Raw genomic sequence first — 27550 nt, forward strand, 5'->3', positions numbered from 1 at the left:
GTTTTTGTGCTCACATTGGAGGCATCTACTTCCCTCCTTCATTCCTTGGTGTGCGTCCCTACCATGCTGACTGTTCAAATAGTTTACTAACTGTCACATTCTCCCTACTCTGCAGTTCACTTTCTTTATTCAGTACTGTTTTGAAAGTTCTCAACATTAGGGTAAGAGTTAAATATTTTAAGATGCTAATGATGTTTCCTGCAGCAACAGTATAGAATGAGAAGAGAAATACTTCTAGGATGAAGTAAGGAAACCTGCTACCTAGTAATTATACAGAGGAAGAAGACACACAAAAGACTATCAAAGGATGGCAGAAATAGAAGGAAAATTGAAGTTTATGGTTGCATTGGCAAGGAGCCATGTTAAGAAGCAAATAATATCTCAGAGGCTGATGGGATATCAGCTAATATAAGAATTATCATTTTATTTTTGACATTTGGGTCATATGTTACCTTAAAACTAGTTGGGATCAAGTGATGATGACAGAGGAGCTGTGGATTGCTGTTGATATGCAGGTGAGGGCAGGTAAAAGATAAGGCTACAGCCTGTGTTTGGGCAGTGGAAAAGGAAGGCAGGCTGAGAGTTTTAGAGAAGGGACAGAGAGACAGAGAAAAGGACAGAGAAAGATGAAGAGAATGAACAGGATCCATGTGGATTGAAATAGCCACTGGTAGCTATGAATATCATAGAAGAGCAACAGGATAATATAGGGTAATTTGTCTAAGTGGTCAGCTTGTGTTTATATTAGTTGAGTTTTGAGTTCTTTTGAGTGGGTGTTTTGTGGGTTGAGAATTTACTGTTATAAATCTGACTGATTTATAAGCTTCTGGAGTTTTGATTTTATTGGATTACTGAGATTTCTGACAGCTAGCCACAGGGTGCGGATGACTGGGAATGTGAGCAGGCTCAGCAGCAAGTTTTTGGTTGGACTGCCACATGGGGATAGCCATGACTACGAGGAGACGGCTGCAGCCCTAGAGTAGCCAGCACTAGTGTGAATTGGTTTTTTTTTTTAATAATTAAACACGACAAGGAGTTATTTTCCTGTAGCTTTACTTCCAAATTTGAAGGCAAGGTGTTCCAGAAGTAGAGTTATGGGAGTGTTTTTGAGGCTTTGAGAGAATGGATAAGATTATAAATACAGTTCTCATGTATGAAATTCTCAAATAAGTGTATAGAGCAAAGACTTTTAATATCATTTCCACATCCCCCTACTCTCTTCAGCTCTTCCTCTGTCCCTTATCCCTCTCAAATATATGACCACTTCTATAATAATAATAGTAATTATTATTTTAATAGTGATTAAATTATTAAATAATAAAACTATTTAGAATTTTAATATATTTATATATTTATTTATACATTATATACAATATAAAACATTTATAAATTAATATTAACTTATTAATGATAATTAATAATTATTAAATTATTATTAAATAATAATTCTTCCATACACATACACAGTGTATGTATAAATGCAACCTGCTCAATCTATTTAAAGTTATTCTGATGTACATGTGTTCAGGATTGACATCTTGGGATTGGATAACCTTTCATTAGGCTTTTCCCAGGAAAACACTGATTCTCCCTTTCTAAGCAATCATTAGCTGTCTGTAGGTAGGTCTCGATGTAGGGGTGGGGCCTTGTGAGTTTTCCTGATCCATGTTGCCATGTCATCTGATGCTGTTATTGTGCAGATTTTGTTTAGGCAATCATATTGTTATGATTTTATGGTTGGGTTTCCTGACATTTATAGAAGACACTGTGTCATGGCAGATGTCCTTATTCTCTAGCCCTTACATTCAGGTTATAAAATGTAATGCCGATGAGTTTAATATAGGTGGCTACAGTCTAACAAGACAAGAAACTAGCTTTTTTTTTTAAGTTGGGTATTTTATTTACATTTCAGATGTTATCGCCTTACCCCATTTCCCTGCACCCGCCCTCTCAGGAACCCCCTATCCCATTGCCCCTCCTCCTGCTTCTCTGTGAATGTGCCCCCCCCCCCCACTGCCACCTTCCCAGCCTTGAATTCCCCCACACACAGTGTTCAGCCTTCATGGGACCAAGGATCTCCTCTCCCATCTAAGCCCGACAGGACCATCCTCCCTTATATATACAGCTGGAGCCATGGATACCTCCCTAAGTGCTCCCAGGCCAGTGGTTTAGACCCTGGGAGCTCTGGTTGGTTGGTATTATTGCTCTCCTCATGGGGCCACAAACCCTTTCAGCTTCTTCAGTCTTTACTCTAGCTCCTCCATTGGGAACCACTTGATCAGTTCAATGGTTAGCTGTGAGCATCTGCCTCTGATATGTCAAACTCTGTCAGACCTCTAAGGACACAGCTATATCAGGTTCCTGTCAGCATGCACTTCCTGACATCCACATCAGTGTCTACCTTTGGTGACTGCACATGGGATGGATACCCAGGTAGAATGATCTCCAGACGGTCCCTCCTTCAGTTTCTGTCCCACACTTTGTCTCCATATTTGCTCCCTTGAGTATTTTATTACTCCTTCTAAGAAGGACCGAAGCACCCCCACTTGGCCTTCCTTCTACATGAGTTTCATGTGATCTGTGAGTTGAATCTTGGGCATTTCAAGGTTCTGGGCTAATATCCAATAATCAGTGAGTAAATACCATATGTGTTCTTTTGTGATTGGCTTACCTAGCTCAGGATGATATTTTCTAGTTCCATCCATTTACCTAGGAATTTCTCCAATTCATTGTTTTTAATAGCTGAGTAGTACTCCATTGTGTAAATGTATCACCTTTTTTGTAACCATTCCTCTGTTGAAGGACATCTGGGTTTTTTCCAGTTTCTGGCTATTATAAATAAGGCTGCTATGAACATAGTTGAGCATATGTCCTTGTTATATGTTGGAGCATCTTCTGGGTATATGCCCAGGAGTAGTATAGCTGGGTCCTCCATAATGCTATGTCCAATTTTCTGAGGAACCGCCAGACTGATTTCCAAAATGGTTGCACCATCTTACAATCCCACCAACAATGGAGGAGTGTTCCTCTTTCTTCATATTCTCACCAGCATCTACTATCACCTGAGTTTTTTTATCTTAGCCATTCTGACTGGTGTGAGGTGGAATCTCAGGGTTGTTTTGATTTGCATTTCCCTGATGACTAAGGATGCTGAACATTTCTTTAGGTGCTTCTCAGCTATTCGAGTTTCCTCTGTTGAAAATTCTTTGTTAAGCTCTATACCCCATTTTTTAATAGGATTATTTGGTTGTCTGGAGTCCAATTTCTTGAGTTCTTTGTATATATTGGATATTAGCCCTCTATCATATGTAGAATTGGTGGTAAAGATCTTTTCCCAATCTGTTGGTTGCCATTTTGTCCTAATGACTGTGTCCTTTGCCTTAAAGAAACTTTGCAATTTTATGAAGTCCCATTTGTCAATTCTTGATCTTAGAGCATAAGCCATTGGTATTCTGTTCAGGAACTTTTCCCCTGTGCCCAAGTATTCGAGGTTCTTCCCCACCTTTTCTTCTATTAGTTTCAATGTATCTGGTTTTCTATGGAGGTCCTTTATCCACTTAGACTTGAGCTTTGTACAAGGAGATAAGAATGGATAGATTTGCATTCTTCTACATGCTGTCCTCCAGTTGAACCAGCATCATTTGTTGAAAATGCTGTCCTTTTTCCACTGGACAGTTTTAGCTCCTTTGTCAAAGATCAAGTGACCATAGATGTGTGAGTTCTTTTCTGGGTCTTCAATTCTATTCCATTGATCTGTCTCTGTACCAATACTAAGCAGTTTTTATCACTAGTGCTCTGTAGTACAGCTTGAGGTCAGGGATGGTGAGTCCTCCAGAAGTTCTTTTATTATTGAGAATGGTTTTTGCTATACTGGGTTTTTTGTTATTCCAAATGAATTTGAGAATTTCTCTTTCTAACTCTGTGAAGAATTGGGTTGAGATTTTAATGGGAATTGCATTGAATCTGTAGATTGCTTTTGGCAAGATGGCCATTTTTACTAAATTAATCCTGCCAATTCATGAGCATGGGAGATCTTTCCATCTTCTGAGATCTTCTTCAATTTGTTTCTTCAGAGACTTGAAGTTCTTGTCATACAGATCTTTCAGTTGCTTGGTTAGATTCACACCAAGGTATTTTATATTATTTGTGACTATTGTGAAGGGTGTCATTTTTCTAATTTCTTTTTCAGCCTGTTTATCTTTCACATAGAGGATGGCTACTGATTTGTTTGAGTTGATTTTATAACCAGCCACTTTGCTGAAGTTGTTTATCAGGTTTAGGAGTTCTCTGGTGGAAGTTTTGGGACCACTTAAGTATACTATCATATCATCTGAAAATAGTGATATTTTGAATTCTTCCTTTCCTGTTTGTATCCCTTTGACTTCTTTTTGTTGTCTAATTGCTCTGGCTAGGACTTCCAGTAGTATATTGAATAGGTAGGGAGAGAGTGGGCAACCTTATCTAGTCCCTGATCTTAGTGGGATTGCTTCAAGTTTTTCTCCATTTAGTTTGATGTTGGCTACTGGTTTGCTGTATATTGCTTTTACTATGTTTAGGTATGGTCCATGAATTCCTGATCTTTCCAGGACTTTTATCATGAAGGAATGTTGAATTTTGTCAAATGCTTTCTCTTGATCATGTGGTTTTTTTCTTTGAGTTTGTTTATATAGTAGATTACATTGATGGATTTCTGAATATTGAACCATCCCTGCATTCCTGGGATAAAGCCTCCTTGATCATGATAGATTATTGTTTTGATGTGTTCTTGGATTCAGTTTGCTAGAATTTTATTGTATATTTTTGCATCAATATTCATAAGGGAGATTGGTCTGAAGTTCTTTTTCTTTGTTGGGTCTTTGTGAGGTTTGGGTATGAGTGTGATTGTAGCTTCATAGAACGAATTGGGTAATGTTCCTTCTGTTTCTATTTTGTGGAATAGTTTGAAGAGAATTGGTATTAGGTCTTCCTTCAAGGTCTGATAGAATTCTACACTAAAACCATCTGGTCCTGGGCTTTTTTTTGGTGGGGAGACTTTTAATGACTGCTGCTGTTTCCTTATGGGTTATGGGGCTGTTTAGATGGTTTATTTGCTCCTGATTTAACTTTGGTAAATGCTGTCTAGGAAATTGTCCATTTCATCTAGATTTTCCAGTTTTGTTGAGTATAGGTCTTTTTAGTCGGATCTGATGATTTTTTTAATTTCCACAGTTTCTGTTGTTATGTCTCTCTTTTCAGTTCTGATCTTATTAATTTGGATATTGTCTCTGTGCCCTCTGGTTAACCTGGCTAAGGGTTTATCTATCTTGTTGATTTTCTCAAAGAACCAGCTCCTGGTTTTGATGATATTTTGTATAGTTCTTTCTGTCTCTATTTGGTTGATTTCAGCCCTGAGTTTGATTATTTCCTGCCATCTACTCCTTTTGGGTGTATTGGCTTCTTTTTGTTTTAGAGCTTTTAGGTGTGCTGTCAAGTTGTTAGAGTATGCTCTCTCCAGTTTCTTTTTGTAGGCACTTAGAACTATGAGTTTTCCTCTTAACACTGCCTTGATGGAGTCCCACAAGTTTTGGTATGATGTTTCCTCATTTTCATTAAATTCTAAGAAGTCTTTAATTTCTTTATTTCTTCCTTGACCAAGTCATCATTGAGTAGAGCGTTGTTCAGTTTCCATGTGCATGTGAGTTTTCCATTGGTTTTGTCATTATTAAAGACCAGCCTTAGTCCGTGGTGATCTGATAGGCTGCAAGGGATTATTTTAATCTTTTTGTATCTGTAGAGGCTTGTTTTGTGACCAATTATATGGTTAATTTTGGAGAAGGTACCATGAGGTGCTGAGAAAAAGGTATTATATTCTTTTGTTTTAGGATGAAATGTTCTATAGATATCTGTTAAATCCATTTGGTTCATAACTTCTGTTAATTCCAATGTATCTCTGTTTAGTTTCTGTTTCCACAATTTGTCCATTGCTGAGAGTGGGGTGTTGAAATCCCCCACTATTATTGTGTGAGGTGCAATGTTTGTTTCGAGCTTTAGTAAAGTTTCGTTTATGTATGTAGGTGCCCTTGCATTTGGAGCATAGATGTTCAGAATTGAGAGTTCACCTTGGTAGATTTTTCCTTTGATGAGTATGAAGTGTCCTTCCTTATCTTTTTTGATTACTTTTGGTTCAAAGTCGATTTTATTTGATATTAGAATGGCTACTCCCGCTTGTTTCTTGGTACCGTTTGCTTGGAAAATTGTTTTCCATCCTTTTACTCTGAAGTAGTGTCTGTCTTTGTCACTGAGGTGCATTTTCTGTATGCAGCAGAATTCTGGGTCCTGTTTGTGTATCCAGTCTGCTAGTCTGCGTCTTTTTATTGGGGAATTGAGTCCATTGATGTTAAGAGATATTGAGGAAAGATGATTGTGACTTCTTATTGTTTTTGTTATTAGAGGTAGAATTATGTTTGTGTAGCTATTTTCTTTTGGGGTTGTTGGAAGATTACTTCCTTGCTTTTTCTAGGTTATAGTTTCCTTCCTTGTGTTGGCGTTTTCCATCTATTATCCTTTGAAGTGCTAGGTTTGTGGGAAGATACTGTGTAAATTTGGTTTTGTCATGGAATATCTTGGTTTCTCCATCTATAGTGATTGAGAGTTTTGCTGGGTATAGTAGTCTGGGCTGGCATTTGTGTTCTCTTAGGGTCTGTATGATGTCAGTCCAGGCTCTTCTGGCTTTTATAGTCTCTGGTGAGAAGTCTGGTGTAATTCTTATAGGTCTGCCTTTATATGTTACTTGACCTTTTTCCCTTACTGCTTTTAGTATTTTTTTCTTTGTTTTGTGCATTTGATGTTTTGATTATTATGTGACGGGAGGTATTTCTTTTTTGGTCTAGTCTATTTGGAGTTCTGCAGGCTTCTTGTATGTTTATGGGCATCTCGTTCTTTAGGTTAGGGAAGTTTTCCTCTATAATTTTGTTGAAGATATTTATTGGCCCTTTATGTTGGGAATCTTCACTCTCATCTATACCTATTATCCTTAGGTTTGGTCTTCTCATTGTGTCCTGGATTTCCTGGATGTTTTGGGTTAAGAGCTTTTTGCATTTTCTTTGACAGTTGTGTCAATGTTTTCCATGGTATCTTCTGCACCTGAGATTCTCTCTTCTATCTCTTGTATTCTGTTGGTGATGCTTGCGTCTATGATTCCTGATACCTTTCCTAGGTTTTCTATCTTCAGGTTAGTCTCCCTTTGAGATTTCTTTATTGTTTCTACTTCCATTTTTAGATCCTGGATGGTTTTGTTTAATTCCTTCATTGTGTTTTCTTGCAGTTCTTTAAGGGATTTTTGTGTTTCCTCTTTAAGGGCTTCTACCTGTTTACCTGTGTTCTCCTGTACTTCTTTAAGGGAGTTATTTATGTCTTTCTTAAAATCCTCTATCACCATCATGAGAAGTTATTTTAAATCTTATTCCTGCTTTTCCAGTGTCATGGGATGTCCAGGACTTTCTATGGTGGGAGAACTGGGTTCTGATGATGTCAGGTAGCCTTGGTTTCTGTTGCTTAAGTTCTTGTGCTTTCCTTTCGCCATCTGGTTAACTCTAGTGTTTCCTACACTCACTGTATCTGACTGGAGTCTGTCTTTCCAGTTATCTTTATTGTGCCAGAACTCCTCAGAGTCCAGATGACTCTGTGATCTTGTGATCCTAAGCTCCTGGGTGGAAGAATTCCTGGAACTCAGGCTGCCTCTGGTATCCTGAAATACTGCTGTTGTGAGTGCAGTGGCTCCTCTAGGATGGCTCAGGATATGGTGTCGCCACAGGAGCAGACCAGCTTGGTGTCTGCCCCAGTCAAAAGAACCGGGGCAGGGGTCAAGAAACTAGCTTTTAAACATTTTCCATTTAGGTGCTTCTGGGAGAGAGAGAGAGGCCTTTGATATGAAAGATTTTGGAAATCTCAAGTGATCTACTTAAAGTGTTTTACATTTCCTTTAACAAGGCCATATGTTACTTAATATTTGGATAATTATATGGTTTATGTTTCATTCAATTTAAAATGAAATATTTGCAATTTTAGAAAAACCTCAGGAGGAGAAACAGGACACTTTTACAGAAAAGTTAATTACTCAAATCATAAAGAACCTTCAAGTGCAAATTTCCAATATCCATGTTCGTTATGAAGATGATGTAAGTATTTTATCATAATGTATATATTTGAGTGTGTGGCTTTTGCTCTGAGGTAGGCAGCTTAGTAAGTACTTGGAGGTGGAAGAACAGAGAGCTGATGACCATGAGATTTTTTCCTTTTATTGTTACATTTTCAATGAGTACTTGATTTGACTTTGCTAAGCTGATTGAACTTTGGGTTATGAAGTCAGTGTCTTGGGACTTAATGAATTCCATAGATTTTTACCTCCAGCAAAGAGCACTGGCATAAGATTAAGTAGAGGTAACTTCTGCTCTTCAGTAGTTTATTGTTTTCTTAAGTACTTATTTAGTTGCTGTTCTAGTTTTTTTTTTCCTCTGTTGCTGTGATAAATACCCTGACAAACACACCCCCCCACACACACTTCATTTCTTTCTTTATTGATTTACTTTACATACCGATTGCGGCCCCCTCCCTCCTCTGCTCCAAGTCCTACCCTTACACATTCCTCCCCTCACTACCTCTTTTCCTTCTCCTCAAAGAAGGGGAAGTCCTGCCCTGGGTACCACCCTGCCCTGAGACATCCAGTTGCATCAGGACTAAGTGCATCCTCTCCCACTGAGGCTCAGTCAGGCAGTCCAGCTAGGAGAAGTGGATCTAATGGCAGGCAACAGAGTCAGAGACAGCTCCTGCTTCATAAGGAATACACATGAACACCAAGCTGCACATCTGCTAAAAATGTGTAGGGGGCCTGACAAAAGCATCTTTAAGAGAAAAATGTTTTATTGGCTACAATTTAGGTTACAGTCCATTATTGCAGAAAGTCGGGGCAAGAACGTGAAGCAGAGAGTTGCATGCACATTTGTCAAAGCAGAGACAGTGAATATGCATGCCTCTATTCAGCTCACTTTTGCCACCCTAACACAGCATAGGACTCAAACCCAGGGGTGATGTCAACCACAGAGAGCTGCATGCCAGTTAACATCATCAAGACAGTCACCCTACACACACTTTTCTTGCAACACATGCCCACAGACCAACCTAATCTTGACAATTCCTCATTGTGATCCTCTGCTCAGGTGATTCCAGATTGTGGCAAGTTCACAGTTAAAGATAACCATTCCATTTGCATTAAATGTTGCTGTATCATTTTTTAAAAGCTGTAACATTTTTGACAAGTTTACTAAATCCTGTGTGGTAGAAAAGGCACAACTCCAGTACATGGGACCTAGAGAATTATGTCATTGACTTGGTTTTCTCTTGGTTCTTGAAAGAAATGACTCTTTTAAAGAGCCTCCTTGGATTCAAACTTTTTTTTTTTTTAACAATTGAAACTTAACAAAAAGTTGGATTTTTACAATGAAAATATACATAAATCTTTGTATGCACCTTTCTCCTTTCCCTTTTTAAAATAAAGTTATTCTTATAACACAAGTTTCATGAACTAATACTGTCACATCTATGAGGTGCACTCAACGTTTATGGATGTGAAAGAGCTTCCAGGTGCTTGCAGCTTAAAAGATGACAGAAGAGCCTGAGATTGAAACAAAACAAAACAAAATAAAACAAAACAAAAAACAAAACAAAATTCAGTGTATACATGGAAAGACCAAGTCTATTTAAAAAATGTTCAAGTAGTATGTCTTTGAATCTAAAGTATTTACTATTATTTTACATTCTAAAGTGCATAGAAATTGATATTTTTAATCACACTGGTGGAGAATTTATGTGCAAATGAAGTATTTTTTTTTCTGGCAAACTTTGGAGCTGAAAACAGTGGCTGGCTTAACTGTTAAGTTTCAGTCCATCCCAGGAAGGGCCAGGAGCTTCTGAACTATGTCCATACAGGTAGCAATAGTGATTTCCTACCTTGGTTTGCTTAGCTGCAGTCTGGTGCTGAGACCAGGGCCTTGCATTTTGCCTGATTTGTTCTTAAGGAGAATAGAAATTATCAAAGAGGAGCCTGGAGTAAAGGACTACCCAAAGGTTCAGGTTCTAGAGCAAAGAGGAGCCTGGAGTAAAAAAACTCTCCAAAGGTTCAGGTTCTAGAGCAAAGAGGAACCTAGAGTAAAGAACTGTCCAAAGGTTCAGGTTCTAGAGCAAAGTGGCACCTGCTGTCTAAAGGTTCAGGTTCTAGAGGAAAGAGGAGCCTGGAGTAAAGGACTGTCCAAAGGTTCAGGTTCTAGAGAAAAGCAGGCTTGCTTTTGCCTCTGCCACCTGACTTTCTCTACTCGGTGACACACAACTTTGTTTTTAGAAAAGTAGAGCAAAATTGTCTTGAAAAATAATTTTTTTGAATATTTGAAATAAGATATTTCTCAGATATTTGATTGTTTCTATGAAGTGATTTTTGTCCAATTGACAAACCATCTAAGTAATTTATTTTGTTTTTCTTCAGATCACAAATCGAGACAAACCACTCTCTTTTGGTATTTCCCTTCAAAATCTCAGCCTTCAGGTACTTGGTTCAAAAAGAAAATATAACTCTTAAATTGTGTAGTATAGTTAGATATATGGTTATGTCAGTATCAGAAGTATGCCAGGTATGTGTTTGGTTAGCTGTGTAGAACTGATTTACGAAGACGTTAGACTTGATTGGAATGAGTAAGTACTTGCTCATTTCCAAAACTGTCAATTTAACTTTTTAAGTTGATACAGGTATTTTATATGGTTCTTCTAAGTTACTCCTTTTTATTTTACTATATTTTTCATTTTTATCTTCATAGCTATATATAATACAATTCAGATTAACTCTAGTGCAGTATTGCATTTTCTACTTGTTTTTTTGTATAGTTTTTTTGCTTTTTTGGTTTTTTTGATTTTGTTTTTTAAACATGGTTCTGCAAGTAAAAAAGAAAAGATCGAGGCTTGAGAGACAGACCTAGATATTACTAGGTAACAGTGGATGGTGTCTATTGTCAGTACTGGTGACAGATTGAAAAATACAGAGAATTACTATTTATATTTAGTACTCTGAAAATTATTGCTACAATAACAACAGTAGTTTTCTTTATTGAAAATGTTTATGTGTATTTGTGTGTGCCTGAGTTTATTTATGTGTACCATATACACATGACAGGAGCCCATAAAACTCAGAGGGAGGAGTGTTGGATTGTATGGAACTGGAGGAACAAGTGATTGTGAGTCACAATATCAGTGCTGGGAACTGAAGCCTGGTCCTCTGCAAGAGTCATCCTCACTCTAACCACTGAGTCATCTCTGCAGCCCCACAGACAGTGCCTTTCATTAGTAACTTTGTAGGTTCCTGGAAGCTTGTCTGCCATACAAGACTCATACAGTTACAAACTCTTGGCTTGGCATTCTGATATATGTTTACTAGTATGTTTATTATTACTAGTTGTTGCAATGGTGGGACTTGGCATGCTAGATAAGCAGTCTACCACCAAGCCACTTCTTTAGTATCAAATTTGTGCTTTAAAAGTCACCCCTGGTGAGCATAATTCATGCTAAAGTTTGGGTTCCATTCTTCTAGTCAGGTCTTCACACAGCAGTGGGACCATCTCTCTGATATCAAGGATCTGACAAGATGTTATCCAACACTCTGGAACCTGAAGTAGTAGTATATGCTCAAGGCCATCTGGACTCCATAACTAGACTCTGTTTTGAAAGAAAAAAATCATATATAAACAAAGATTTCATTACTGTATTTCCCATTTCTTATTTCTAAAAAATTTGAGGTGTTTTGGGTTGAACCTGGGGCCTTCTGCTACATTCCTTGATAAATATTCTTCAGTATGCACCTGGCCTTGTCCTCAGTGACTTTGATTATTTTGAGTTTAAAATCTGGAGTCTTGTCTTTATAGTGTGTATAAAACCTTTGAAAGCTGACCCTAAGTAACATTTGGTTTTTCATTTTTCCTTCCTGTATTTTTATTCTCTGGCCGTATTTCGGGCCTCTTTGAAAATATGAACAACAACAACAACAAAACAAACAAAACCGATCGATATGAAACAAAGAAACAAAACCAAAACTAACAAGCTAACAAATCTGTGGGGCTGTGGGCTGCACTCCGGCTCGCGCCTCCGCCGCCCGCGACCCAGGGCGCGAGCATTGCCCAACACAGATCCAACTCTATCGTCTTGCCTTACAATAAGTAGTATCTGTTCATGGTGTATGGACTGTGGTGGTTATAAAGCTGTTGAAAGGAGTCCTTTCAACAAGTGTTGGGTTAGTCATCATATCTGGCACACCTTTGAGTTTGACTGTTTTTTTTTTTTTTGCCGTTTTTTGTCTGCTGTATATTGGGCCTCCAAAATTACCTGTTTGAAATTGCTCATTTCTGTTTATTTTTGACCAATGAGTTCTTTGAAAGCGAAGGGTTAGTGGTCTGATAATACTATTTTTGACTAAATGATAGATATGTTTTCAAAGGCATTTTCATGGGAAATTGGTCTTAGGATATGATAATGACCTGCTCTTTTCCATTCTCCCCTCTTCAGACAACTGATCAGTATTGGATTCCATGTTTACATGATGAGACTGAAAAACTGGTTCGGAAGGTAATATAAATTCTATCCCATGGACTTCCCAAGGGAATTTTAGACAAATGGCTGTGTGTGTGTTTGTGTGTGTGTAAACATGTGAATTATGTCTATTTGTGTTACTTAGGATAAGACTTAATTACTTGAGACTTCTCAGCATAGGAAAACTTAAAAATTCATTAAGAAAAATAACAAACATAATGAACTTTTTATTTTCAGCTAATCCGATTAGATAATCTCTTTGCTTACTGGAATGTGAACTCTCAGATGTTCTATCTGAATGATTATGATGAATCATTGGTAAGTAAATATTTATGTGTATATTTGTTGTATTATGTTTTGTGTAATGTTTAACTCATACCAATCTTAGATTTAGTATTGCTTGTAAACAAAATCCAGTAGGAGTTTTAGAAACATAGTTAACTGGAACATTCTTTCATAATAGTTAATAATACATTGCTTAGCCAGTTAAAAATTTTATTCTGGTAAGGTTTGAATTATTTTTCAGTTGCTTTTAGATATTCTTGTAGATAATATAGATTTGTAGGGTAAAGGTATATTTACATAAATATAAATAACAACTATTTGTCTTTTAATAGGAAGCCTTGAAAAATGGTATTGTCAATGAAAATATTGTTCCAGAAGGTTATGATTTTGGTAAGTTATTAAATAAAATAAAAAAATAATTAGAAAAATTAGTACAAACTATCATGTTAATATTGCTGATATACTGGGTTATTTTATATTAATTTTTCTCTTAGCTAAATATGTTGCTGTAATATTTTAAAACGGCAATTTCTTGGGCCGACAGCAGTGGCTCTGTCTAGCTTAAGCTGCCATGCGCTTCAGCCTGAAGTCAAGCGCTCCGCAGCTGGAAACGGCCAGAGGCCACACCTGCGCCACAGCTAAAAATGGCCAGCCAGAAACACCAGCCCTGGCACTCACGAGATGCCAGCGTGGGAGATGGCTCTGCCAGTCTTCCATGCTGTCTCCACAATGCTGGGCTTAGCCCAGCCCATCCCACCATCCACAAGGGCTGGTAGAAATGAAACTCTAATGCTTAGATTATTCAAAGTTTTTATATGTTTTGTAGTGATCAATAACAAGATGCCCACACAATCAGAGGTGTAACCCAGTACCCAACCTAGATATATCAACTACCTTTTACTGCTAGAGACAGGCACATATCCGCTTCCATGTTCCCCTCTCTCTGTGGTCCTCTCTCCCCTAGCTCCTCCTCTTCCTTCTCCTCTTCCTTTCCTTACTCCTCCTCTTCCTCTCCTTACTTCTCCCACCCTAGCTCCTCCCAACTTGCAGGAAAATATTCTGATATATATATATATATGTGTGTGTGTGTGTGTGTGTGTGTGTGTGTGTGTATATATACATATATATATGTATATATATACACACATACTTTTCAACTTAATAAAATCAAAATATAATCTTTTCAACATATTTTATTGTTGGAATTTTTGGTTACATTTCAAAACTAGGAGAAAACATCTAACACAAGAGAATGTTAATGAATTGTATTAAATCTTAGTGACTATTCAATATTGATTGTATTGATGTTTATTAAGACATTTCAGAATCCTAAGTACAGTTTAATATATCTTGCTGGCATAGCTGTAGTGGTATTATGATCTTTTTGTTTATTAAATGTCCATATATGTATATATGTATATTATATATATTTATATATATATATTTTTTGAGACAAACTCTCATTCAGTAGCTCAGTTGTGCATCAAACTTATGGCAGTCTACCTGCCTTACCCAAATGCTATAATTAAAGATATATCTCACTTAAAATTGTACTTCTTTTATTAATCAGTTATTTAAATGAGCATATATTACCCTCTGGCCCCCACTGTGTAGCACTGGACATACTGGAACTGACTCTATAGTTCAGGGTGATATCAAATGCCAGACAAGATAGATCTTCCTGCCTCAGCCTCCCAAGTGCTGGGATTAAAGGCATGTGCCTCTGTGTCTGGTCTGTGTGTTACTTTTATTATGATATGATAATTACTAAAATATAGAGGAAAAATAATTAAAAAAATTTTTTTGCCTTCAGAATACTCAATAAATTTCAGCTGTTTATGCTTAGCTTAGTTCTTGGATTTGGCTTCCTGATGTTATAAGGCATAGAAAATAATTCTTCAGAGTTTTGTTGGCATCCATGAAAGTTTCCTTTATGTATTGCTTTGTTTTTTATAACCTTTTCATTATTTCCTTAAATGCCACTTTTACTAACTCTGGCGGGTTTTGTTATTGTTGTCTTTGTTGTTTGTTTTCAGTTTTGGGGATTGATTGTTACCGAGCTACATACCCAGTCCCTCTTGACAAAAATCTTATTTTCATTATTTTAAAATTAGTTTTGTTCCTATTTCCTTCTCAGAGGAAATAAGAAGTCAGATAACTATCATATGTTTATGATTTTCAGATACATTTAGATTTGACTAATCTCCTGTGGATTAGTCAGAGCAAATTGAAGAAAGAAAATAGTAACTGTAAAAGGAGATTTAGATAACAGAATTACATGGGGGAAAGTAGAAAGAACGCTACAGGAATGATGTAGGAAGGGTAGATGAAAGGAATGGACTCTATATCTGAAGAATCCTATGTTCTAAAGAAGACCCTCTACCTATTAGCATTGTTGAGGGTCAGAATGTTTCTGTACTACTTACTGTGTTAGCAAAACTGTCAGAAATTGACCTCTGTAACTAATGAGACTCATGAATTGTGTCTCCTGGCCTGTGCTCATTGTAGAACTGTCTTAGCGAGCTCCTGGGGGAAGTTACTGATTCCTGGCTACTGTTAGCTGCTATGTAGTGCAGAAAGCTGATGCTGAGGAAGTCCTTTGTGCAGTAGGAACCAGACACTGGAGAAGCCATTTATATCAGAGCGAGGTGTTGGTGAACCTTCCTCTGTAGAAGCCCATTAAATGAACTTGCTGAGACCTGACAGGTGAAACTCCTGTTGATTCTCTTAACATATCATTAGGCTAGATGGTAAAGGAAGAAATACTAAAATACTAATGGCCTAAAACTAATTTTTCCTTTTTTTAATAAGCATTGATATGTGAATTTGATGTTCAAAAGTTGATAGCTGCATACTCATTTCTCCTTGCCTTCTATCTACTCTCCTTTCCTTTTTTTCTAGTTAATGGGATAAGTATAGCTTTTTTTATATGTTGAGCTAGGAATGATCTAGAAGCACATGAAAATTTAATGATCAAGAGATTTGTGAGGGCTTCTGGATTGATGTGGGAGAAGGGGTTGGTATCTATCTGTTGCATAAATGGGAGTGGATTTTTAGGGATGGACATAATCAGTTCATTTTGTAAGACAGTTTAGTTGTAAGAGAAGAATCTTGGTATTGAGTAAATCAATAGGGATGGAATAGGAGTTAATGGAGGTTCTCTTCAGAGTATTATGCATGCATTTTGAAAACATCTTGGTATTGAAGACATCTGAAGAGAGAAGAGGCTACAAAATAGTGGTGTAGAAGAGAGTGGTTTGCATCTAGCAGTGTTTTTGAAGTATGATTCAAATTAGTACCATTATCATCACTTGGAAGCTTTTTAGAAGTACGAATTTCTGGGCCTGTCCAGGGCCTTTTGCATCCAACTCTCTGGGATGAGGCTTTTCACTCATAAGCTCTTCAGATGATTCTCATGTGTTTCAGTTTGCTCTTAGAGTATATTAAACACCCAACAGCCATGTGGTCAGATATTTTATATTCTGCAGGCCACAAAATCTGACACATATTCCCATTTTGTTGTTTTGAAACAACTCTTTAAAAGTGGAATATTCATTCTTGGCTAACTTGTAAAAGTAACTTTTAATTCCTCAGATGAAGGGATGAGCTAAGAGCAAATATACAGCTTGGGCTGAGCCCAGAGTATTTCTTTTTCTGTTCTAACTATGTGTAGGCCTAGGCCTGGAAGCTTCTGGCCTCTGTACAATCTAATCTATGCCTAGAATGTTTCACCCTCTGATACTTATTGCTAATAAACTCACCCTTTCTTGTTCCTTCTGATCTCTGGCTGGCTGATTCAACTCATCTGTCTGGCTCAAATTCCTCTGTAAACTGACTGATTCAATCTGTTTTCTCTCCATAGTTCTGCCTGGCCTCACACTAACTCTAGCAATTTGTTCTAATCTTCTGGCTCATCAATTCTCTGGCTTTACCCTATGCTGATCTGCACTGAACTATATAAGCTTATCATTAATGAATCCAACTTCACTGTACTGTGCTCACCACACTGACTCCTAACTAACTCAGCTCTGAACTTCAGTGGCTTGAAATTAACTGATTCTACTCTTTCTCCCAGTACTGGTCATAAGAGGACTCTTTGCTGTCTGTTCTCCTGAGAGGTGAATTATATCACTCACTTGCTCTGTCAAATCTTTCTTTGATTCATCACTTTGTCTGCTCTTCAATTAGACATCACTTTCACACATGATTGCTTCCTTCTAAAAGGAAATTTAACCTTAAAGATGTGTACTAAGGGCATGTTTATTTTCTAGCCAGATGGATTAATGGTGTGCAGTATCTCCGCATTCCAGCCAGGTCACACAGACCTATGTCTTTGGATGGGATCCCTTTTCAGATCAGCCATATTGCTAGATTAAAATTCCTCTATACTAACTGACCGTGAAGAATAGGCTGAGGCATGGATTTGGTCAGTTCCCACATAAACAAGTTAAAGTTAAAAACAAAATTTTAAAATTAATTGATGATGGATCTTTAACAGATCAAGATGAGTACAAGGAGTGCTGTGTGATTTCCCCCTTCTGTATCATTAAGAGTCTATTTAATATTTATAGCATTAAAATGAGAACAATTATTATGATTGGGATGTTTTCTGGCTACATTGTGCTGTTAGTTCCAGGTGTGGAGTTGGTGGGTTTTGCTGAGCAAGCACTGCTGGAGTAAGAAGTGCAGTGTTATTGAGGGGTGGTTAAAATAACTGGGGAGTGGAGGATTGCAGGAGAAGTGGGGAAAAGATCCTCACTGAGTATCAAGTTACTTTTAGGTAGGAGCAAAGAGATCTGGTGTGCTATTTCACAGTAGCCTGAATAGGTACAATATGTGTCTTTCAGAAAGCTAGAAAGTGAGGCTAGAGAAATGGCTTAGCTGGTTAAGAGTGCTTGCCGCCTGGTCGTGAGGACTAGAGTTTGGATTCTAGTACCCATGTGCAGCTCACAAGTGCCTGGAACTGCATTTCCAAGGGGTCTGATGTGCTCATCTAGCCTCTCTGAGCATTCTCCAAACCACCAAATAATTTTTTTAAAAGCAAGAAAAAAAATCTATTGAAATTTTTATCATTAAAAAAATTGATGAAAAAATTAAGCAGATATGTTTGAACTGATATTAACTAATATTTACATTAATTATACTAATATACCAGTGTATAATTACAAGATATGTGTCAAAATAGTACATGGATCACATTAATATATCTAACTTTTATGTTTGTGTCTATTAAAAATAAGGAAGAAATAAAGTGAGCTTTAATTTTAGCAGGGTAAGAGTGGAACTGAGTATATAAGTCAAAGGTGAAGGGTGGAAGAGAGGTGGCAAATCAGTGATGCATAGATTCATAATGTTCAAGTATGGATTTGTATTCGCACAGAGAATATTTATGTTTAATGTATAAAAAATGTGCTGGGTGGTGAAAACAAACACTATTATTTTTATATACAACTTAGATTATGATTCAGTATTGTGCCTTGTCTAGATTATACTAGATTGCTGTTTCTCACTTACACTTGTTACTGTTGCTGCTATCATTTGATCTGGGCCAGTAATCCTGGACACATGATTGTGCACATTGAAAGGATCAAGAGGAGGTTATGGAGAGACTGTCATAAAGTAGAGTCAGTGATACAGTCTTTCTAATAGTCTCTAAATTAAATCTAGAACTAAAATGGATTCTTCTCAGCTAACTTGTGAGAGTTTGTCTAACCAAAGAAGTGTGGATACTGAGGTCTGTGGAGAGGCTGTGATAGAGGTGCAAAGGTCTTTATTGCTGATCTATTTAGTGCTTGAAGAGGTTTTAAATAAAACTCTAACGGTTTTCAATTTGTATTATTTTTCAGTTTTTCGACCTATATCTGCTAATGCCAAACTTCAGATGAATCGACGATCAGATTTTGACTTTTCTGACCCCAAAATAAACCTGGCTATTGAGTTACATACCATAGTAATTGAGTTTAATAAACCACAGGTGATTTTCTTTGATGACATTTAGATTGAGTTATTGTTTGATAAAGCAATGTTAAGATTTAATGTTATCTAAAATTCATACTTTTATAATGTTTCCTTAAAAACTCAGTAATTTAACTTTCATCTTCAGTAGCTGAACAGGAACCCAGAAATATTTAAGAGTTTTAACTGTCTTTTCCTAGTATTTTAGTCTCATGGAACTTCTCGAGTCAATTGACATGATGACACAAAACCTTCCATACAGAAAGTTCAAGCCCAGCGTGCCTCTCCACCTCCATGCCAAAGAGTGGTGAGCACTTTGGTTGTTGGGAAGTTTTAGCAAATGTTCATTATTTCTAACGTTTTTAATATTTAAGAATGTATCAAAGCAAAATTTACTATGTTTTTTAAAGCTATTCTAAGAGTTGGTGCAAACTGATTTGGGGCTAGAAATATATGTAGGTTTATGTGTTAATGAATTGATTCAAAGCCAGGTAGTGGTGGCACACGCCTTTAATCCCAGCACTTGGGAGGCAGAGACAGGTGGATTTCTGAGTTCGAGGCCAGTCTGGTCTGCAGAGTGAGTTCCGGGACAGCCAGGGCTACACAGAGAAACCCTCTCTCGAAAAAAAAAAAAAAAAGAATTGATTCAAGAAAATTTTCAAAATGGAATTTACAACTAAAAATCTTTAAGTACTGTACTTTCATGTCCTGTAGAAGGATCAGTATAGCATTCCCCCTCCCAATTCCTGTTTTTTTTTTTCTTCCAGACTTCCCTATTTGACACTTTAGACATATTAATTCAGCTTGAACTTTAGTACCTGAGATGGTTCTGGGAGTCTTATCTGTGTAATTTCATTTTTAAATTTTTAAAATCTTATTTTTTTAGTTATAGTTCAATTTCTAGAATTTTTAGTCCCTCTTTTAAGTAACTTTTTCTATAATTATTGACCAAATTTCTCCTTATGCCTTAAGTTAGTTTTTTTTAACAAAATTGAATGTTTTATTTTTATGTTATAAGAGATAATAATAATCCATGGAATGTTACTATAAATATAGAATGTTTAGATAGCATACTGTTTTCATAGTCTGATTGTAGTTGTTATTCATGTTAGAGAAAAATTAAGTTGTTTTGGTATTGTTGATCTGGTGTAAGTATGGGGTCTCTTTCTCTCTCTCTTTTAACTAGGTGGGCTTATGCTATACATAGTATTCTTGAAGTAAATGTTTGTCCCAGTTTACGGATGTGGTCATGGGAGCACATTAGAAACCATAGACACAAAATGAAACAATACAGAGAATTTTATAAAAAAAAGTTAACAAGTAAGAAGCCATCTCCTGAAATTCTCCTGTCTTTGGAGGTTAGCATTTTAAAACAATCATTTAATATTTTACTGTGCATAATTTCTCCCTAGTCTGTCTGTCTGTCTATCTGTCTTTGTTTCTTTGTTTTTTTTAAATAGTTATTTGTGTTTGTATGTGTGTGCATGTTCACGGTGGTGCATGTCAGAGGATAACTTGGAGTCATTTTTTTCCTCCTACAGTGTGAGTTCAAGAGATCAAGATAGTCAGGTGTGGTAGCAAGCACCCTCACCTGCTGAGCAACCTCCAAGGCCCTTCTCCCCAGTTTTTAGTGACTACTACTTTTTAATTACTTAGTCTGCTTTTTACTGACCATGTTCTGTTTCTCTTACTTGGGTATTTTTGTACTTTTACTTATTACTTTAGTCGTATGGTGTAATAAAAGGCCTGGGGGAAATCTTCCAGTGAGCTTTTAAAATTTAAATTCTTTTCAGGTAGAAAGATTTTGAGTTCATATTCATCATAGTGTGATGCTTCATTTTCTATCTTTTGTCTCAGAAGCAATTGCTATATCACATTTAATCTTCTTTGTTTGTATCCAGAAGATGTTTCTTCTATTGTCTCACTGTGTATTAGTGTAGTTTCTTCTGTATGTGTAAGCCTCTTCCTATCTGTGTGCTTGTGCATCCCTGCTTGGCCCCACCCGCCCATTCTCTCACTGCGCTTCTACCTTAGTCCTTTATCCTTACACAGGCTTCCTTCATTTTCTGCCTATACAGATAATTTGTATCTTAAGTTTGTGGTAGCTATAGTCTTTATCAGCAACATGTTTAATTATCTGTCCTGAACTATATGATACTTTTGTATTACTCTTGCCTTTGAACATTAGTAAGGATCTTTTTATGTAAGGACCTTTTTCTTTTAGATAAAGTACAGCTTGAATGACCTGGGGGAACTAGTTTCTTGAAAGAGGTGCAGCCATTCTGAGTCTAGATGGATTTCTAGTGGAAAATTCTGCAGAGATTGAATTTTTACATTTTTCTTTCAGTTTTAACATAGATGACTTTCTGAAGACAAGGAGCAATGAGGAATTCTTGGGTTGAGAGGCATTTTAGGTGTTTTTCATATTTCCTTAGTTATGGTCTTAACCAGGATCCTCTAAGTATACTGGATAGCACAATTCTGTGTTATGCTGTTTGCTAGAGAAAAATAAGTCATAGTTGCTTGTTGTAGAGGAGAAAGTTTGACTCTGAAACTTGGAAGTGATCCTGGGAAGGCACAGAGGTGAGAGGAGTATAGTGTGTCTCAGTTTGTGTCCATAGCTGTAACAACTTGGAAAAGCAGAAAAGTTACAGTAGTTTTTAAAACAGATCTCAAGTACATTTATGCCTACTTGAAATATCTTAATAATGGCATAAACTATGCATATAAGATGAAGGATTTATTACATTATTAGTTAATGGTTTTGATGTGCTTACCTTTATTTGAAATTAAAACCCAGATGAAGGACATTTTAATCAGTGCATGTATATATCTTTCTGAATGAATTTCTAACTATACTTGTAAAGATTGTAACTGTGTGATCACGTCAGGGATGATTTCTCTGTTCATAAGTTACTCTGTTATAATTTCCAAGCTCTTATATGTGTGTGTATCAGTGTATGTTTATGTAAATAAATCTTATATCCCAGAATGTAAGAGATAACATACTGATGGTTTTCTATTTCTGTTTCCCACTGTCTTTCCTTAGTGTAGTAGCTTATATTCTAAAGTTGAATATATAAAATTAATATACAGTTAATACATTTCCCCCTGTATTTTCAGGAGTTGGAGAAAACCTTGGATGTTTTTAATATAACCATAGCTAGACAACAGGCAGAAGTTGAGGTAATTTCAGATTATCATTAAATTAATAGAAATAAATGTACTGATATGACACTTAATGTAATATCTTTATTGTACAGAACACTGTTTTCTCAAGAGTTTAGATATGCTTTTTGTGTGTTAAGAAAATGCTATATAAGTTTTTGTAACACTTGTTAAAATAAGACAGAAGTTGCTTGTTAAGTAATTGGACTTATAAAACTTCAGAGTTCATATGTAGATGCAAAGCTAATTCCAGCTGCCTGTAATTTCTGTATCTTGTTAGGCCACAAGGAGAACCATGTATTATTCCAAAGCCTTGTTTGGTAAATGTTAACAGCTATTGTATTATATTGTTAGTATATACATTTACTTATATTTATTCAACTCAAAGTAGATTAATTTTGGAAATATCCTGCTTACATTTCTTTCGATTGCTAAAGCAAGGATGACTTCTTATCTATTGGAAAATTTTCTCATTTTAGGTGAAGAAAGCTGGATGTAAAATTTACAAAGAAGGAGTAAAAGATCCAGAAGATAATGCAGGATGGTTTTCCTGGTTGTGGACTTGGTCAGAATCAAATGCTAATCAACAACAAGATGTTAAACCTGGAAGTATGTTCATTTCATTTTACATTAGTATAGTTAATCAAGTGTTGACATAAAATTTTTCAAAAAGTTTTCTAATTAAAATAGATATGTAAATATGTATTCATAATGATAAATTATAAAATTACTATTATCTTCAAATATGTGTTCAATAAAATAGTTGAAACAACCCTCCTGATGCTACAGAAGAGCTGTCAACTGGGTGCAGTCGGTGCAGTGACCTAAGCTGCTGGAAAGCGTTCTTGAAGTTGCTTCTTGGGAAGATTTTTTTTTTCTTCCCTCTCTTTTTGGAACGTGTATGTGTACTTGCTGTGGAGTAAGCCCAGGGCCTTGCTTATACTCTGGCATGCACTGTACCACTGAGTGGCTGCCTCAGCTCCTTAACTATTTTAAGTAAACAGGTTTTTGGTTTTTGCTGTGAGGTCTTACTTTGTTGCTGCAGCTGAGCTTAAACACTGTGTCTTTCTGACTCAGACTCTGGATAGCTGAGATTACTGACAATATGTTTTTTACTCAAATAATGAAGATCATAGCTTTGCAGGGTTAGAGACTTAGATGTATCATGCATCTCAGATTTATTACTTGTTGGCAGCATGACTAAGTTAGGTGTGCTAATTCTATTTTATCCATCTGTAAATTGAGAGAAAATTAAGATAGTATATTTACTACTTTGTATTGATTAACACAGTGCCCGTAAGTTCTTGCTTAAAACAGACATTGAAAAAATATTGCCAAAGTTTTGATTAGTAACTTCAGAATCATTTCTAAAATTACCAACACAAATATATAAGAATTACTTATAAGAGATATTATAATAACAATAAACATTGTGGGCCAGCAAGATGTCTGAGTAGTTATTGTTTTTGTTTCCAAATCTGGTGATCTGAATTTGGTCCTTTAGGTCCCACACAATAGGAGAGAATCAACTCCTTAAAATTGTTCTCTGACCTTCACACACATCCTGTGGTGAACACACACAAACACATACTCACAAATAAAACAAAAATCTAAAATCTATTTATTTATGAAGCTAGGTAAATTATGTTTATTTTATATTGGTAGTAGTAAGACCATAAAACACTTATTTATGATTTTAGTTCTTGAAGAAATGTTGACACCTGAAGAAAAATTGTTACTTTATGAAGCAATTGGTTATAGTGAAACAGCAGTTGATCCAACCTTGCCAAAAACAGTAAGATATTTTTCTTGCTTTATATCTTTTAATGTTAGATGTGCCTGCTGTAATTCTTCCAGAAATTATATGTTGTTGTGGTCTTTTTGGTATTTATAAATACAGTGTTTATCTTTATTTCCAAACTAGGGACAGAGTTGTTATTGTAGTGATTTCTTTGATAGATAAGGGATTGCTTTTGGTATTGAGAACTCAGGAGTTACACAAATAAGATTGTTTTGTTTATACATCTCTCCTCTCCCTATCTCCACATCTGTTTTATTCTGAATATTCTCTAGTTTGAAGCCTTGAAGTTTTTTGTTCACTTGAAAAGTATGTCTATTGTTCTAAGAGAAAATCGTCAAAAGCCAGAGCTGTTAAACGTTCTAGTGGAAGGACTTAGTACTTTGATTGTGCAAAGACCAGGAGCACAAGCCATAAAGTAAGTATACATTTATTTTCTTTATAGGTTAAGTAGCACTAATCTGAATGTGAAATTTAGAATTTTCAAATGTTTTGACTGCTGACAAGATAATTCCACATTTAACTTGATGTGGTGTAAAAACACAGGCAAAATTAAAATGTTGTATAAAATTACCTTTAAAAGTTAGGCATGTGTAAAGTATAACTTCCATGCTTAGACCTAGGTCCACCAGGAAGATTGGTCAGTTTTATTTTTTCTGTTGTATGTTTATTTTGCTTTAGCATCAGTGTAATTGAAGAAATTTGGTATTATTTATCACATTTTTTTTTATCTTATGGGATGCCTCGAAAATCACTGGCATTCTTCTACTGCTATTGATACATTTGTGAAATTAAAACATTTTGAAACTTTAGCTGTGCCATTTCCTTCAGCAAAAAGTTTCTCAGTGTTCTGAGTGTTGACATTGAGTTGTCTGTGCTGAGTTGATATTGTACAGAAATCAGCAGCCATTTATTTCTCTAGAAATGTTAAAATTATTTTTCCATGTGTAGAGGAATTGTGCAATGTATTAAAATATGTAGTCTTACTAATGTGAACTTGATTATAGAAATCAATAAAGTATTCTCTCAATAGTAAGAACATTTGATAATATTTAACAGTGAATCCAAGTGGACCTAAACTAGGAGTTTTGTTAATAGTTGTTGCTTGTTACAGAGTTTTTTGCTTATGACATTTTGATTCTTAGGTCATAAAATGATTCCATTTTTTAAGAAAGCTTTTTGCTACAATATAAGTTTTGATATATAACCCAATATATGTTTAAATATCATTGGTGTCTATTATAATTGGGAAAAAAAGATAGTATTTTCAACAAATGGTGCTGGTTTAACTGGAGGTCAGCGTGTAGAAGAATGCAAATCAATCCATTCTTACCTCCTTGTACAAAGCTCAAGTCCAAGAGGATCAAGGACCTCCACATAAAACCAGATACACTGAAACTAATAGAAAAGTAAGTGGGGAAGAGCCTTGAACACATGGGCACAGGGGAAATTTTCCTGAACAGATCACCAATGGCTTATGCTCTCAGATCAAGAATCAACAAATGGGACCTCATAAAATTGCAAAGCTTCTATAAGGCAAAGGACACTGTCAATAGGACAAAATAGCAACCAACAGATTAAGAAAAGATTTTTACCAATCCTACATTCGATACAGTAATATCTAATACATACAATAATTTGATATATAGTATCCAACATATATATAAAGATATCAAGAAGCTAGACTCCAGAGAGCCAAACAACCCTATTAAAAAATGGGGTAGAGAGCTAAACAAAGTATTCTCAACTGAGGAATACTGAATGGCCGAAAAGCACCTAAAGAAATGTTCAACATCCTTAGTCATCAGGGAACTACAAATCAAAACAATCCTGAGATTCTACCTCACACCAGTCAGAATGGCTAAGATCAAAAACTCAGGTGACAACAAATGTTAGTAAGGATGTGGAGAAAGAAGAACATTCCTCCATTGTTGGTGGGATTACAAGCTGGTACAACCACTCTGGCAGTTCCTCAGAAAATTGGACATAGTATTACCTGAGGACCCAGCTATGCCACTCCTAGGCATATACCTAAAAGATGCTCCAACATATAACAAGGACACATGCTCCTCTGTGTTCATAGCAGCCTTATTTATAATAGCCAGAAGCTGGAAAGAACTCAGATGTCCTTCAACAGAGGAATGGATACAGAAAATGTAGTACGTTTACACAATGGTGTGCTACTCAGCTATTAAAAACAATGAGTTCATGAAATTCTTAGGCAAATAGATGGGACTAGAAAATATCATCCTGAATGAGGTAACCCAATCACAAAAGAGCACACATGGTATGCACTCACTGATAAGTGGATATTAGCCCAAAACCTCAAAATACTCAAGATATAACTCACAGACTATATGAAGCTCATGAAGAAGGAAGACCAAAGTATGCGTGCTTTAGTCCTTTTTAGAAGGAGCAACAAAATACTCAAGGGATCATATGGAGACAAAGTGTGGGACGGAAACTTGAAGGAGCGTTCATCCAGATACTGCTCCACCTGAGTACCCATCCCGTGTGCAGTCACCAAAGGCAGGTGCTGATGTGAATGTCAGGAAGTGCATGCTGACAGGAGCCTCATATAGCTGTCTCCTTAGAGGTCTGACAGAGCCTGACATATACAGAGGTGGATGCTCACATCTAACCACTGAACTGATCAAGGGGTTCCCAATGGAGGAGTTAGAAGACTGAAGGAGCTGAAGAGGTTTGTGGCCTTGTGGGAAGAGCAACAATACCAACCAACCAGTGCTCCCAGGGTCTAACCGCCACCCTGGGAACAGGCATGGAGAGAGATCCATGGCTCCAGATGTATATGTAGGGGAGGATGGTCTTTTCAGGCATAGGTGGGAGATGAGGTCCTTGGTCCTGTGAAGGCTGGATGCTCTTGTGTCGGGGGGAGGGGGGGAGGAATTTGAGGGCGGGGAGGTGAGAGTTAGTGGGTGGGTGGGGGCACATCCTCATAGAAGCAGGAGGAGGGAAGATGGGTTAGGGGATGTCTGGGGGGGAATGGGGAAAGGGATAATATCTGAAATGTAAATAAATAAAATATCCCCTCCCCCCCAAAAAAAAAGCTGGGCTAGGAGGGAGCAGCCTGCAATCCTAGAGTGAAGCTGTGGACACAGGAAGAAACTTGAAGCCCAGTCCAGCCAGTCCATTTGAACTGGTGAGCCCTAGGTGCCACATCTCTCAAAAAAATAAAAAAAAAAAAAATAAAATTAACCAAGGTGGACAGTGTTTCAGCTCTCTCTTAAAAAGTATCAGTATAAGGTTGGAGTTTAGCTTTCAGACATTGTAGTCTTAAGTGCTGTGACTTGTGACTCAATGTACTCTTTTGTGTGTTTAGGTGCTTAGACTTTCCCCTGTACTATATAATTTTTTGGAATTACTAATGTATTATATTCAGTAGAAAGTAACATGTTGATAAAGCATAGAACACTAAAGAAAAATTAAAAAATAGCATTTGCACCACACAGAAAGAAACAACAAATGTTGCCACATTTGGCAGTACTCGACGTACAGACTGACTTGATTTTCCCACCCTTGTGAGCCTCGATTTCCCCATACTCCTCAGGGAATAGGGCAATCCCCTTTGCCATTTTCCCAAGCAGCAGAGGCTAAGCTCCATGGCATAACTGGGCCGTGTGAACAACACACGTTACTCAGGAGTTCATACATTCAAGGCTTCCTCTACTCTCCTTAAAATGTAGCTTTCTTTCTTTATTTTTTTTTACTTATTCAGTTTACATC

General features: G+C 36.6%; 1 protein-coding gene across 1 annotated transcript in view; it reads left to right on the forward strand.

Annotated features, from left to right (window-relative positions):
• Positions 1–27550, forward strand: part of Vps13a (vacuolar protein sorting 13 homolog A) — a 195495-nt gene that overhangs the window by 20208 nt on the left and 147737 nt on the right. Inside the window, exons 6-17 of the mRNA XM_028770191.1 lie at positions 8047–8156; positions 10514–10573; positions 12577–12636; positions 12838–12918; positions 13218–13275; positions 18732–18859; positions 19041–19147; positions 20027–20198; positions 21964–22026; positions 22488–22617; positions 23709–23803; positions 24082–24224. Coding sequence (XP_028626024.1) covers positions 8047–8156; positions 10514–10573; positions 12577–12636; positions 12838–12918; positions 13218–13275; positions 18732–18859; positions 19041–19147; positions 20027–20198; positions 21964–22026; positions 22488–22617; positions 23709–23803; positions 24082–24224 — 1207 coding nt within the window. The remainder of the gene's footprint in view (positions 1–8046; positions 8157–10513; positions 10574–12576; positions 12637–12837; positions 12919–13217; positions 13276–18731; positions 18860–19040; positions 19148–20026; positions 20199–21963; positions 22027–22487; positions 22618–23708; positions 23804–24081; positions 24225–27550) is intronic.

The sequence above is a fragment of the Grammomys surdaster genome, unplaced genomic scaffold, assembly GCF_004785775.1.
Source record: "Grammomys surdaster isolate TR1022 unplaced genomic scaffold, NIH_TR_1.0 198, whole genome shotgun sequence".
NCBI classification, from domain to species: domain Eukaryota; kingdom Metazoa; phylum Chordata; class Mammalia; order Rodentia; family Muridae; genus Grammomys; species Grammomys surdaster.